This window comes from Crinia signifera, chromosome 4 (genome assembly GCF_055691185.1).
Source record: "Crinia signifera chromosome 4, ASM5569118v1, whole genome shotgun sequence".
In the NCBI taxonomy this organism is placed as follows: domain Eukaryota; kingdom Metazoa; phylum Chordata; class Amphibia; order Anura; family Myobatrachidae; genus Crinia; species Crinia signifera.
Window position 1 is genome coordinate 69,977,554 of NC_139220.1, and position 16,339 is coordinate 69,993,892.

General features: G+C 46.4%; 1 protein-coding gene across 1 annotated transcript in view; it reads right to left on the reverse strand.

Moving 5' to 3' along the window:
- Positions 1-1,304, reverse strand: part of LOC146074090 (dihydropyrimidinase-related protein 3) — a 229,658-nt gene extending 228,354 nt beyond the window's left edge. Inside the window, exon 1 of the mRNA XM_083181825.1 lies at positions 954-1,304. Within this exon, the coding sequence (XP_083037951.1) occupies positions 954-1,289 (336 nt within the window). The 5' untranslated portion in view covers positions 1,290-1,304. The remainder of the gene's footprint in view (positions 1-953) is intronic.
- Between the last annotated feature and the right edge of the window lie 15,035 nt (positions 1,305-16,339).

The window sequence follows — 16,339 nt, forward strand, 5'->3', positions numbered from 1 at the left end:
TTCCCAATTTACTAATGTTTAAAAGCAGGTTTCTTTTTTTGAGGACACTAATAGTAACATGGGTATATTCTTCTATATACCATTGTTGCAGATACACAGGGTAAGAACGTTTTGGCATGGCAGCTTACATGACCCATGTGTGCACTAGTTACTGATAGTTATTTACCAGTGTGACTAACTAAGTAACATACAGATAAAGGTCAAAGAAGGCTATATTGTGTACATCTATAGAAGCTTATAGTACAGCTCCCTATGTAGTTCCATACAGTGGCGTAAGTTTGACCCGGTTGCCCGGAGGCAAGCTATACCCCCCCTCCACACACACACACAAACCCAACCTTAAATAATATATGAAAGGTATGTGCTCTATATATATATATATATATATATATATATATATATATATATATATATATATATATATATATATATATATATATATATATATGTAGCTATATTTATTTAGAGAGAGAACACATATTTCAGAACTCAGCTACAAAAGCCATATTGACGGTTTTCAATTAACTGATTTAGGAGCCCAGCGGCAGATGACTCCATTGCCTCCCAGAGTTCTGCCACTGGCTCTTTAGCAGGTGTCAATTAGCTATTGATCATGCACCAGAGCATGCAATCCATTATCCCCTTAACTACACCCTGTGGGCATAGTACATACCCACACCATCTGGGCACAGTAAATGGACATAATGAGCCATCAGTTCCCATTGAGGTGGCAGCATACAGTATAAGGCTGAGCAGTGAGAAGTTTGCAGACTTCCCAGCCACAAACATCACTAACTATAGCTAACAGGGAGCTCCATTAGCGCCAGAACAATGACACCCATCCCGGGTGTGACTGGGCACCTACAGCTAGGGGGGAAGAAGCATCACTTAGCACTGGGACGGTAGTTATAGTATAATGGATGATACCACTGCACTGACCCACCAGCTCTTACCTTGTCCTCGCTGAGGTTCTGCAGCAGCTCTTTTCCCGTGCAGCTCCGGATTTCCACCCCGGGGTTCTCCGCTCCTTTGTTACCGCCTGGCTGGCATTGTGCTGCCCTCTCCGGAGTCTGGCTGTTTGTTCCTGGGCGCCCGGAGGAGCTTTTTCTGGCACCCTTCTGCCCCACATTCAGGGAGCCAAAGTCTATGGTCTTGCTCTCATAGGCTCCCTCTACATTGCAGAACATGCCCCCATACTTCACCCGGGGCACCTGTTCCGCCGTGCCCGGTCGGGCTAAGTACACGGGTAGGTCGTCCTCCTTGTCCCATCCCCTGTTGCCTGATGCCATGGCTTAGACACGGAGCGGAGCTGAGGCACAGTCCGGAGAGCAACGGAGCTCCGACAGGAGGAGAGCTAGATGCAGCGTACGGCCAGAGGGGGCGGTAATGAGCCTGATGTGTATGAGCACAGTGACACGGAGACACATAAACAGCAGCCACACCAGGCAGTCAGACAGTGCTGTTCTCGGAGTCAGGACATACAGTATACACAGCAGCTCCCATCGGTAATCACAAAGGAAAATGTAGCTTCACTTTCTACTCACCGGCCAAGTTGTAATAGCTTATATCTTTTATGTGAATTTATGCCTATATAGTTGTTCTCATTTCTCAAGACCATAAGCAGTTTATTCTATTTAACGGGATGCAGTTAAAATCCCGGTGGTCGGGATCCCGGCGTTCAGAATCCCGACGCCGGAATCCTGACCGCCAAAATCCCGACAGTTTCTCCCTCCGTGGGTGTCCACGACACCCCTGGAGGGAGAATAAATTAGCGTAGCGAGGCACCGGGCCCGCTGCGTGGCGAGCGCAGCGAGCCCGCAAGGGGGGGCGATCCACGTCCCCCCCTTGTCGGGATTCCGGTGTCGGGATTTTGAACGCCGGGATCCCGACCGCCGGGATTTCATACTGAATCCTATTTAACTAGTCACTATTTGTACACACTATAACTGTACACAAAATTATATATTAAGAACTGAACAGTTGAAATTCAGTCACAATTTATATATACAATATAATGCAAACATCTGTTGGTTTTCCCTTTTCTCTTATTTCCTTTTTATAATGTAATACAGTAGATGGACATGAGTTCATGTAATATAATGTAATATAACGGGTTCCCAACTTTGGACCCATAATGCTGGGTACACGCCTAAAGACTTATCTGTCCAATCTGTCTGGTAGGAACAAAAAAATGTGGAAATGGAGAAAATGACAAGCCAACATTTCTCCCAAATTCAGGAATACAGGCAATAACAATTGATTAAACAAATTTGTCTTAATGACCATTGTCTGTTTTCAAGCATTTGGGAGCAAATTTTTGATTATCATTTACTCCCACACATTTCCAGGTTTTAGTTCCCACTAGATAGATTGGACAGATAAATCTGTAGGTGTACAGTTCACATTTTTCAGGTCACCCAGCAGGTGCACAGGTGCATTCATTACTCAATTAAACATTTTAAAAGAGCCACAGGTGACGGTAATTATTTCATTTGTGATTCAGTGTGGAGAAATTGAAAACATGCACTGTGAAGCTAGGTACACGCACACAAAGATTTAACTGTCCAATCTTGTTTGGAGAATTGGACCGGTGGCGATGAAAGGTCTGCATACACAATAATCCGATGTTCCTCAGGAAGACGGAATATGTAAAATAAATAAATAAAAGCGTGTGTGAGAAAAATCTCTATTCTGCCCACAAGGTGTGAATAGGAATCTGGGGTTGGGTCACTAGAAGCGTACCCTCACTCACACTAGAACAAAGCAAATGGTGCACATAAAGGTTTCTTTACATAGGTTCACCACGAGTGTGTTTTCAAAAAGGTCAAGGCTGCGTACCGTACTCACAAGTAAGTATACCACTATAAGCACATCAGGGTATCTTTATGGAGGGGGACTCCTGTCATGGAGGACAATAGCTCCCGTGTACGTATGCAAGCAGACAAGCAGAAAAAGAAAGCCACTTTCAGTGTCTATACATTTATTTAAACAGGTAAATTCATAAAACTGGGGTCTGCAAAGATGGTAAAAGAAGTGCGGTACCTTGTGACTGGGGTATTGGCCTTATACCCCAGACCGTCACCGTCAACAAGCAGTAACCCAGTGCAAGAAACAGCAAGTGCGCTCCTCTCCTGCCAACGCGTTTCAACAGGATAACCTGTCTTTTTCAAGGCTTTTTCAACGGTGTTTGGCATAATACGTGATGGACATTATGGTGTTAGGGTTAAGGTGTAATGGGCATTACAATGTAAATTTTTGATGCGTGCATTTGGCGCGCAATGTCCCTGTCTATTAAGCATATTCTGAAGTTTGGATTAATACATGTAGCATTATGTGAATTGTGGGTCAATCTGTGTAGCCTTATGTGATTTTTGGCTCAATCCGGTTGGCATCATGTGTAAGGGATAAGTATAATGGGGTCTAGTATTTTATTGCATAATGTGTAGAAGTGGTATATGGTGTGATACACTACACTCAAGGACACACCCTTCACTGTTGACGCCAAGGTGGGCCTGTGTACTTTACTTTAAATGCCAGGGCCTATTTTTAATCCCATTCCGGCCCTCTCTCTCCTGCTCTCCTACCTCTTGCTCTCTGAGCATGTAGCACCACTTACACCCACCCCATCCCCTCTCCTATCATGGTGCCCCCTGTTATTTTCTTCTGGATCTGCCCCTGACTATGTTCAGTGGCCAGGTTTACTCTGCCTCACCTTGGGTGTGGATCATTTGGTCTACAACAACTAGGTCGACATGCACCTAGGTCGACAGGGTCATTAGGTCGACAGTCGAAAGGGCGACATGGGGTTTTTCACCTTTTTTTTTTTACCCGAATGTCGACACTGTCGACACGGACACAGTTTAAAGTGCACCGCACCGCTCCCTGTGCTAGTGATGCTTCAGGCACACTATTTTATTCTCCTACCATGCCCTAGTGTCGACGCAAAAATCAGTGAAAAAACCCATGTCGACCTTTTGATTGTCGACCTAATGCTTGTGTCAACCTTGACCCAGGTTGACCTTGACCCATGTCAACCTAGTGGTGTCGACCCAATGCTTGTCGACCTAGTTGTTGTATACCAAATGACCATATCCCCTCACCTCACCTGTGGTGGCTGACAGGACAAACAGTATATTGTTGCTAATTTATTTATTAGTACCTATTGTACAGTACTTTCTTACTATCCTCCCCACATGTGTATTGGAGGTGTGATATTGTAGGCGGTTATAGCCACACCTACAGTAAACTGTTCTCTTGCACAATGTCTACTAAAGGTTCAGGAAAGGGAGCTCACAAAGAGGGTAATGCTCCAGCACTGCTCGCTTATATGTGCACAAAACGTAATGAAAATTTTGCATGCGCTGAACAGAACCTTACTGGTATGTGGCTGGTCCTAGTGAGCAGGGCAGGCGACAGGGGGGGTCTAGGGGGACACCTGTACTGGGCCCCAAGCTTGTGAGGGGCCCCAAGGTTCTGAGGGGCTGTTAGCATGGCTGCGGCAGTGCAGTGCCTAGCAATGGTTTATAAAGGCACCCGCCTGGATTCCTGTAAGGGTACCGCCTGTTTCTTTTGTAACAATAAAAAAACACATTCAATATGCAGTGTACTAAAAATGTTCTGCTCAATGGGGCGGGGTTAGGGGGGCCCGCCAAAAATATCAGTGTACTGGGCCCCAAGATTTCTGTTGCCAGCCCTGCTAGTGAGCGGGCCACCGCAGCAGTTCACTGCAAACCTGATTGGGCTACTGTCTTGTCTTCAGCAATGAGGTAACTGACTTGCAGCTTCACATACTTTTATTGTCCCTAGGTTCCTTCACAGCCAGCAGAACCAGCATGGGTGCAAGGCATGTCCTAAGCTGTCGAGGGTTTGGTACAGGTATCCTCTTCACTGCATCATGCCTCAGGTGCCCCTAGCTCCCGCAGGGATGTACGGCATGAAATGCAAAATTCCTCACTTCTGGAAGAATCTACATATGAGGTTTTCTCAGATGAGGATCCTGGTTCAGATGCCCCAGATGAGGATGTTTCCAGAGCTAATGAGGATCAAGTGACTCAGGCCATGGATAGCCTAATTAAACCATTGGGCTGACCTTGCAAATTAAGAATGCTGTTTCAGGATGCATGTTAACATCCTAATAAAAAGTTCTCTATTATCTTTTTTTTACATTAAGCGTGCACGTCCCTGTGTGTTCTGTTGTCCAGGGCTCCTTTCCATGCATGTGACAGTCTGTCTCTCCCAGTCTGACTCCCCTTCATTCTGTGTCTTCCAGTCTGACACCCCCGCCTTCATTATGTGTCTCACAGCCTGCCCCCACCCCCTTAATTCAATGTCTCCCATTCTGACTCCCTCCTCACCTGAATGTTTGTGCACACACTGCAAGAAGAAAGTGGAAGCCAGCCTTCTCCACTTTAACATCTGCTACAAATAAGCCAGTGAGATGGCGAGAGATGGTGTGAGACACAACACACCAGATGGGCGTGGTCGTGTGTCCCCAGATGGATGGATGAAGGGTTCAGAGTGCGGGCTATCAAGAAAGGTGAATATGCAGGTCCAGTGAGGGGTGCCGACAGTCATTTGAAGCGGGTCTATGCTAACCTGCGGCACCCTCTAGTGTCCGGCATCTATAGGCAGCTCCATTGGCCACGCTTTCTCTTCCTGTAGCGTACAGTAATAGCAGATATTTCCAGAGCGCCCCACAGACCCTGTCAGCACTGGCTCCCCCAAGCCACCGCAGGGTCTGCGGCACCATTGTTACACCACTGACTGCAAAGACTCGGTTGATAAGAAACTAGATACATTTTTAAAATTGATAAATACAAATGCAGGGGCTGCCATTCATCTGGCTTATGTGGCCTCTTGCACTTCCATGGCTATAGGTTACCGGGCTGATGCTCTAGCAGATGGTCTGGTACTCGCAGAGTAGACTTATTGACCTAGTGGACAATATCAAGGAAGCAGTCACCTACCTAAGTGAAGGTGTATTCGATGGGGATGTTTTTGCCTCTAAAATATCAGCAGTCTCTTTGGCTCAGATATTGGAAGCCAAGCCCAAAGCAAGCGGATAAGCCTGCAGCCTGATGCCAAAATACAGTTTGGTACTTGTTTCCTAGAAGGGCGCCCACGATTTTGATCTTAGGCATCGCAAGGAAAAAAATTGCGTCGGTAGCATCGCATGCTGACAAAAATCGCATGCGATGCGACCGACGCGATTACCGTGATTTTACATAGGGAACAATGTTAAATGGCCCACAGACCCCAAATACCCACCCTGAAGTGTGAAATGCCCCCCCCCCCCCCAATTGTTAACGCCACCCCACGATCAACGTCAACCTGAAGCGTGCCCACGAGGGGCGGCGGTACGCGTCCTCAGACCTTTTCATACCCCTACTATCCACTAGGGCGTGGAGTGAGAATAGAATAGTGTGGCGAGCGCAGCGAGCCCGAAGCTCGTGTTCTCACTCCACGCCCTAGTGGATAGTAGGGGTATGAAAAGGTCGGAGGACGCGTATCGCTGCGCTCGCCACGCTTCGGGTTGACGTTGATCGTGGGGTGGCGTTAACAATTGGGGGGGGGGGCATTTAACATTGTTCCCTATGTGAAATCGGGTCAATTGGGACATTTAACATTGTTCCCTATGTGAAATCGGGTCAATTGGGACATTTAACATTGTTCCCTATGTAAAATCGCGGTAATCGCGTCGGTCGCATCGCATGTCATTATAATGGCATGCGATGTACATGCGATGCCCGCGATGGGCGCCCTTCTAGGAAACAAGTACCTACAGCTTTTTTTGTCGGGGGGGGGGGGGATGTAGGCTTCTTCAGAAATTTGACCAAACTCAGCATCAGACTCATGGATGTTGCATGTGTTATCTCTAGAATCTCACCTTTTGCTCCAGGCCTCATACCCAGTTCTTCACAACAGCTGCCACCCTCAAAATAGCAGTAATAGTTACTGTTCCTCCAACATAAAGGGGGAACAGGTTTCTACTGAAACCTCTTTTCGGTCAGCAAACCAGATGGTTCATTCTGTCTTATACTAAACCTAAAGATGGATGGAATCCCTCAGATCCATCTTACAGTCCATCAAACCAGTAGACCTCATGACATCCTTAGATATCCAAGATCTCTTCATATACCCTTAAGGTTAGTACACCAGCGATTTCTCCAGTTCACGGTGGTGGAGTGCCACTTCTAGTTTCAGGCCCTATGCCCCTGTGTCTTCACAAAAGTCATGGCAGTAATAGCAGCTCATCTTCACCTGCAAGGGGTGCGGATCCTTCCCTACCTCTATGATGGACCTCCTCCAGTCTCACGGTTGACTTATCAACTGGAGGAAGTTCAACTTGGTTTCCTTGACCTCCATGGTGCACCTTGGGGCACTCATAGACACTATTTCACAAAGAGTCTTCCTATCCCAGGACAAGAGGTTGGAAAAACAAGCTTTGATTTAATCCTTTCTGGAACACCACAAAGTGTCAATCCACATCTGCATGAAGGTAGTCTGGAAGCTTGTATCCAGCTTTTCCATGGTGGTTCAGACAATTCCATTCTTGTCCGTTCAAATTCGCACTGCTAGGTCAATGGAATTGTTAACACCTCTATCTCAGAACACAGTATATTTTATTGTCGAGGGACATTCAGATCTGCCTCTTGTGGTGGCTACAGTCACCAAGGGTCATTTGTTTGCCAACCACAATTGGATCATAGTGACCACGGATGCCAAGAAAAGAAGGGTCAACACTAAGTGTTGTCCCTGGGAGCGCTTGATTGTGAACTGCTAATCAATGGTAGCTGCTGCTATGATAGGGGGAGGGTCAGTCCCTGCAATGGAAATAGCAAGAAAAACAAACAAGGTTATAGCAGCGCTCTAACTTAAATGAGTGAATCAAGATTAAAGAGTAAAATACACTTATTTATTAAATACCAATTAAGGTATAGCACATTATAAACACATGATTGAATAGACAAAAAATATATATAAAAAATGTTGGTTTAAAAACGAACGGTACCAGATCTCACGTGTATGGGGCAGTCCCAGGGGAGAATGTGGTTAGATTAAACCTGCACTGTCCATCCAATTGGTCCCAATTTAGGCTGGAGTCCCAAGAACGGCGATTTGTAATCCAAGTGAGCCAATCGAGGGAGGAGCAAGTTGTTGGGGGCTCACCTACAACCTCGTGGCTAGAATATTCACTCTTCTGGAATTTAAGCTGGTGACATCCAATAGTGTGGTGTTACTGCTTGGTTCCAGATCAAAGGATTAACATTGGAGGATCTACCGGCTTAATCTACTGACCACGTTATCCCACACTATTGGATGTCACCGGCTTAAATTCCAGAAGAGTGAATATTCTAGCCACGAGGTTGTAGGTGAGCCCCCAACAACTTGCTCCTCCCTCGATTGGCTCACTTGGATTGCAAATCGCCGTTCTTGGGACTCCAGCCTAAATTGGGACCAATTGGATGGACAGTGCAGGTTTAATCTAACCACATTCTCCCCTGGGACTGCCCCATACACGTGAGATCTGGTACCATTCGTTTTTAAACCAACATTTTTTATATTTATTTTTTGTCTATTCAATCATGTGTTTATAATGTGCTATACTATACCTTAATTGGTATTTAATAAATAAGTGTATTTTACTCTTTAATCTTGATTCACTCATTTAAGTTAGAGCGCTGCTATAACCTTGTTTTTTTTTCTTGCTATGACCACGGACGCCAGCCTACAGGCGTTGTGGAGGATTGCTCCTTTCCAGGTCACAACAGGAGGCCACCCTTCCAATAAATATATTGGAACTGTGGGCCATCTATCAAACTCAGCATCACGGCAAGTCCATAAGACTCCAGTCAGGCAATGCAACAGCCGTTGCGTACAGGGTGGATCAAAAAGCTAGGCAGCCATAGGAGAAGTAACTCCCATTCTGACGTGGGCCAAAGGTATCTACTAGCCTTGTCAGTGGTACACATTCCTGGGGTGTTGAATTGGGAGGCTGACTTCCTGAGTCACCATACTGTTCACTCTGGAGAATGGTCCCTTCACCACTCCTGTCAGACCATTGGTGTCTTCCGCAGGTGGACCTAATGGCCTTCCAACACAACAAAAAAACTTCCCTTGTACGGTTCCAGAATGAGAGATCCTCAGGCCTGTCTAGTGCATGCCCTGTCAGTTTCATGGCAATTTTAGAGTGTTAACATGTTCCCTCCAGTAGCTTTTCTTTCACACCTCAATCAGCACCTCAAGCAGGAGGATGTAGTAGCAATCTAGATCGCACCCAGTTGGCACAGGCGGTCATGGTACCTGGATCTTCTACAGCTATTTCAGGCCCCTCCGTTTCCCCTTCCTCTATGTCCTGGCCTACTGTTACAGGGCCCTTGCCGCCATCCCAACCTGCAGAGGTTGGCTTTGACAGGATGGCTGTTGAGCGGTTGGTCTTAAGGGCTAGGGGCTTTTGAACACTATTATCAAGACCATGCTGGCAGCTAGAAAACAGTCATCTGCAAAGGTTTACCATCATGTTTGGCATAGGTATTTCCTTTGGTATGAGCCTAGGAAATTTAACACTCGGGTCTATCTATTGTCCAGGGTGCTAGCCTTTTTACAGTCAGGCCTTGACCTAGGTTTCAGTCATGCATCCTTGAAAGTTCAATTGTATGCTCTTACAGTTTTGTTTCAACAAAAGATAGCTGCTTCATCTACTATTCATACCTTTTTGCATCGTGTGTTACACCTGCAACCTCCAATGAAACCTCCTGAAAATCCTTGGGATTTATCATTGGTCCTGCGATGTTTGAGCAAATCTCCGTTTGAACTACTGGAGTCCATTGCACTTTTCTGGCTTACTCTAAAAACTCTGTTCCTGTTGTCAATTGCTTCAGCTCTCAGGGTCTCTGAACTAAGTGCTATCTTGTAGGTCGCCATTCCTGATCTTCCATACTTGACTATCTTCCCAAAGTGGTCTCTGAGAGTGCACTTAGCCAATCATGTTTGCGCATATGAAGAGAGTTTGTCTGAGTTTGGTAAATCTAAGTAATCTCCCTTTCATGCAGGGGTAATGAACAGGTATGTTTTCCATCAGAGATTGATCAGAAAACCTCTGCCTCAACACTTCTGATCCATGCTGTTGATCGGATTACCAAAGTTATCCACTGCTCAGGTCCATAGGGAGGACAATGCGATGGAGGTGCAATGCCCCGGGATGGCATGGCCTCTGCCCACCCCAGCACAGTCTGACTGCTTAACCCCATCCCTGCTGGCTCCTCATTTCCAGTGATGTCAAAGGTATCTTCATCTCATCCCCTGAGAACTCAATATGGGTCAATGTACTAGGATGAGATAAGGGACAATGGGGCAGATGTATTAAGCCTTAACAAGAGATAAATGCAAGGGTGATAAGGATAGGTAAATGTCCAGCCAATCAGCTCCTTACTGGCTTTTTTCAAACACAGCCTGTAACATGTCAGTTGGCAGGTGATTGGCTGGACGTTTATCTCTCCTTATCACCCTTGGATTTATCTCTTGTTAAGGCTTAATACATCTGCCCCCTTGTGTATAAATGAAAACTGCTTACATCTTCCTGTTATGTACTAAAGGATTTCTCCTTAGTTGCCGGTGCTATATTTTTGCACTGCCATAGCTATCTATTGCAACGCTAAGTGTCCCAGCTGTTACTGAAGACTCGGGTCACTTCCCATCAGCTGTCTTTTCCAGTGCAGGCTTAGTCACCTGTCACTGCCGAATCCTTCTCTTCACAGTAGAAGCAGAAACTCTGTCAATGTCGGCTCGTTGTCAATACAATTTTTTGTCAATGATGTGCTTCTTTATATACCCAACCCTTCTGAATCATTATCTCATATCTTCGATGTTTTTAAAAAAATTGAGGAGATAACAGGTTTTGCTGTAAACCTAAATAAATCAGTGGCTCTTTCCATAGGGAACTCTGCTAGACTGGGTCGGATTGCAACTGATATTCCGCTACAGTGGTCCAAAGATAACTTTACCTATTTAGGGGTCAAAATCCCTTGTCAAATCTCAAACTTATATCATCTTAACTATACACCCGTATTTAGACAAATTTCAGGAGAACTTGAATCATCTACCATCGTCATACTTAGGACGCTTAAACTTAATAAAAATGATTTTGTTTACAAGATTAATGTATTTTATTCAGGTCGTTCCTTTACACATCACAATAAAAGACTTGCAATACATATATACAAACTTTTTTTAGACATTTTATTTGGCATGGTAAACGACATTAAAATAAGCTTATTAAAATTACAGCGACCAAGAGAAAATGGAGGGGCAGGATTTCCAGACATTGACTCCCATAATAACACCACCATGTTCAGAAACATTTTGGATTGGGTCTATGGACAAGATAATTATGCCAGCACCTCCCTGGAAAAAGAACTGCTAGGTAGAGGTAGCTTAGTTTCCTTTATACATTTACATGATCAGGAAGTCCCTACACACATACAAGACAACCCTTTGCATGTTAAAATAACCTGGCACTGTGTAAGACATAAAGCTGGGTTAAATTCCCACAAAACACACCTACTTCCATTCATCGCCAACCCTGAATTTCAGAATAGACAAGCCTCCTATCCATTCGCAATATGGAGAATTGGTGGTGTGACTTACTTAAACTGCTTGGTTGACAAAAAGGGATTTTTGTAAGAACTTACCGTTCGAATCCCTTTCTCTGATATGGTCCTGGTGACACAGCTCAACACTGGGATGTAGGAGGGTCCGAAGGAGCCAGGCACCTATCCTAAAGCTTTAGAGGGTAGGCTCCTCCCCTACTGCATCCCGGACTCTTCAGTTCAATCTTTCAAAGCCACTGGAATACATTAACTCAGTACAAACGCCTGCACATATTATATGCACATTTTATAACAGTAACTGTTAACTTTTAACCATTTTAACATGAACATCATGAAACTTCTGGCATACTTACTGAGCGTAAGGGAGGGATCGCTGTGTCACCAGGACCATATCAGAGAAAGGGATTCGAACGGTAAGTTCTTACAAAAATCCCTTTTTCTCTTTCAATGGTCCTGGTGACACAGCTCAACACTGGGACGTTCCAGAGCCGGTCCTTTGGGTGGGTACGCTCAGGTCTGCAGCTCTCAGCACTGCTCGCCCGAATGATGCGTCCTCCGACGCGAACTCGTGGAATCTATAGAATTTGGCAAAGGTATGAACAGATGACCAAGTGGCAGCCCTGCAAACCTGCTCAGCTGTGGCCCCATGTCGAACCGCCCAAGAGGTGGCAACTGACCTGGTGGTATGCGCATTTATTCTGGCCGGTACAGGCCTACCCACTTTGGTGTATGCAAAGGCTATCACAGATCGCAACCACCTAGCAATAGTCTGCTTAGATGCAGGCCAACCAATTTTGTGTACGTCATACAGTACCAATAAAGTATCAGTCTTTCTGACACTCTTTACTCTGTCCACATAGATGCGTAAAGCACGCACAACATCCAAACTCTTCAAATCGTCCCTTTTCTTAGAACCCTCAGGGGGTTGAAACACAGGTAGAACTATCTCCTGATTTAAATGGAAGGCAGAGACTACCTTCGGTAAAAACTGAGGCACTGTTCTCAGGACTGCCCTGTCCTCATGAAAAATTAGGAAGGGAGATTTGCATGACAAAGCTCCCAACTCTGACACCCTTTTAGCAGATGCCACTGCCAACAAGAACACTAGCTTCCATGTGAGAAACTTAAAGTCCGCCGACCTTAAAGGCTCAAAGGGTGCCTTCTGAAGGCATTCCAAAACCAGTGACAGATCCCAAGGCGCTACTGGTTGCTTGTATGGAGGTTTCAACCTGGATACCCCTTGTAAAAAGGTTTGAATTTCCGGCAAAATGGCTATCCTCTTTTGGAAATAGATGGATAAGGCCGAAATCTGCACCTTCAATGACTGAAGGCTTAGGCCCGATGAAAAACCATCCTGTAAGAACTCCATCATTCTTGATAGCTTAAAATGAGATGTGTGAGCCTTTCTTCTCTCACACCATCGAATGTAAGTCTTCCAGACTCTATAATAATTTGCCGAAGATACAGCTTTTCTGGCTTTTATCATAGTCTGTACTACTGCCTCAGAAAACCCTTTCCTTTTCAAAATGGCGGTTTCAATAGCCAAGCCGTCAAAATCAATCGATCGGAATCCAGGTGATTGAATGGGCCTTGTCTTAGAAGGTCTGGCCTCAGAGGTAGACGCCATGAGTCCACAGACAACCTCTGAAGCCTCGAGTACCAGGACCTCCTTGGCCAATCTGGGGCCACTAAGATCACCGGAACCTTCTGCCCTTGTATTTTCTTCAAAAGTCTCGCTAACATTGGTACTGGTGGGAATGCATAGAGGAGATCTCCCTGCCAGTGAATAGTCATGGCATCCACTGCCTCCGCTAGTGGATCCCTCGTTCTGGCATAGAACCTGGGCACCTGATGGTTGAACCTGGATGCCATCAGGTCCACATCCGGAGTTCCCCACATCGAGGTGATCTGGTGAAACACCTGAGGGTGTAAGCTCCATTCCCCTTCCTTGAGCTCCTCCCTGCTCAGGAAGTCGGCTTCTATATGCTCTACTCCTGGAATGAATATAGCCGATACAGCTGGAACATTCTGTTCCGCCCATAGGAAGATTCTGGACACCTCCCACATGGCCAATTTGCTGCGTGTACCTCCCTGGTGATTCAGATACGCCACAGCTGTGGCATTGTCGGTCTGAATCCTCAAAGGGAGGTTCAGTAACCTGTCTCCCGCCAAGGAAATCACTTTCCAGACAGCTCTCAGCTCCAAGATGTTGATTGGTAACACTGATTCCTCTGCCGTCCACAGGCCTTGCAGCCTGAGATCCAGGACTACTGCCCCCCAGCCCCTGAGGCTGGCATCGGTAGTTACTACCAACCAGTCCCAGGTCTGTAATGACCGACCCCACTTAAGGGAATCTACTTCTGTCCACCATTTCAAGGAGTCTCGAGTGTCCGAAGACAGCACTATCATCTCCGACTTCATGGTCAGAGTGTTTCCTGACCAGGCTGACAAAATGCTCCATTGGAACACCCGAGAGTGGAACCTGGCAAATTGAAGCGTCTCGAATGACGCCACCATTTTCCCCAGGAGCTTGAGGCACCTCCATACTGAAATGCTCCGAGCTCTGAGAATCTCCTGGACTAAGGTGACCAGATCCCTGGCCTTTACCTCCGGGAGAAATACCCGATGGAGATGGGTATCCAGTATGACTCCCAAGAATTGGAGCCTCTGTGATGGTACCAACTGAGATTTTTGTAAATTTAAAATCCAGCCGTGAGCCTGCAAAAAACTGATGGCCTCTGCCAAGTGACTCTGAAGCATGGCTGCTGACTCTGCTTTGAACAGGAGATCGTCCAAATAGGGTATTCCTGTGATTCCCCTGAGCCTCAGCACCGCCGCCATCACTGACATTATCTTTGTGAATACCCTTGGCGCGGTTGCTAGCCCAAAGGGTAATGCCCGGAATTGTAAATGCAGGTCTCCTATAGCAAACCTCAACAAGGTCTGATGCTCCGGGTGTATAGGGACGTGCAGATATGCGTCCTGGACATCCATGGACGCCAAAAATTCTCCCTGGTCCAGACTCAGGAGTACTGACCGTAGGGACTCCATTTTGAAATGGTCCACCCATAAGTGAACATTTAGGGACTTCAAATTTAGTATTGGTCTGAAAGACCCGTCTGGTTTGGGCACCAGAAACAGAGTGGAGTAAAAGCCTTTCTTCCACTCTGCCCTGGGAACCGGGGTAACCACCCCTTTCTCCAAAAGGGAGTGAGCTGCTCTCACAAGAGCTGTACGAAGCAGCGCCTCCTTTGGTAAGGATGTGGGGATGAACCTTTTCGGAGGCGGACCTCTGAAAGGGATTTTGTAGCCCTGGGTTATAATATCTAACACCCAGGCATCCTGGTCTAGAGAAGCCCATGCGTCCCTGAAGTGTGTGAGACGCCCCCCCACCTTTATCACTGCCGGGCAAAACCCCTGACAGTCATGCGGAGGGTTTGTCCTCTCCTTTGGAGGCAGGCTTCTTGTTAAAGGAACCAAACTTGGACTTTTGTGTCTTGCCCCTAGAGGACTGAAACTTTCCCCTGAAAGACTGTCCTCGAAACGACACACCACCTCTAGGGGAGGGCCGAAAGGACGGCCTAAAAGCAGAGAATCTGGAGGTCTGCTTAGCCGAGGGAGCCGGCAGAAATGTACTTTTGCCGCCCGTGGCCTGTTTAATAATTTCCTCTAGTTCAGTTCCAAATAGTAGCTTCCCCTTGAAAGCTAAAGTTTCTAGGGCCTTTTTGGACTCATTGTCCGCTTCCCAGGCCTTAAGCCAGAGCACTCTCCTGGCATTAATAGAGACTGTGGACACTCTGGTCGCCATTTTAAGAGCTTCCTCCTCTGCTTCCACCACATACTCTGCAGCTGCCTTAATTTTCTCTGCCAGCAGCAATGCACCAGGGTCAGCCTGCAGCATGGTGCATAATTCACCAGCCTACTCAATCATGGCCTTAGAGACCCAGGCTGAAACAATAAGGGGGCGTAGGGTGAAACCCACCCCTTCAAAAATAGCCTTGAGGTTACCCTCCAGCTTTTTATCCACAGAATCTTTAAAAGCTGCACCGCCCTGTACTGGCAATACAGTAGCCTTGGACAAACGTGCCACTGAAGCATCCACAACTGGCACCTTTTCCCAGAGCTCCGCATGAGACTCTGGCATGGGGTACAGACTAAGGAATCTCAGGCATTTGTAGCCTCTTATCAGGAGTTTTCCAAGCCCCTTCCAACAATTCCTGTAACCCCTCATCTGAAGGAAAAGTAACAGCCTCCTTCCGCTGTCGCTTAAAAACACCTTTAACAGGAGTCTTATCCTCCACAGACAGTTTTAAAGCCTGTTTCACAGCTACAATAAGATCCTCTATACCAGCAAAAGAGGTCTCTTCAAAATCATCACCCTGATCCCAGGGGATGTCCCTCCTCCTCATCTGCCAAAGTAGGCCTAGCATAAGACCTTTTAGGGGTCCCTGCAACATCAACATCCATTTTGTCTAGTATTTCACTAAACCTGTTGATCCCCTTAGCAGTATCCTGCATCACCTGAATAAGCGCAGGATCTGCCTGGGTAAGAGGGCAAGGAGCCAGAAGACTGCTGAGATGATGGCATAGGTCTCTGTGATTCTACCAACACATCACTCTGCCTGTCCAGAAGCTGCACCAAAGCATTCACTGACCTGCCAAGGGCACTGGCCCACGCGGGTTCAATCTGCTCTGCCCTATGGGGTTCACTCCCCATGGGTCTCACAGCA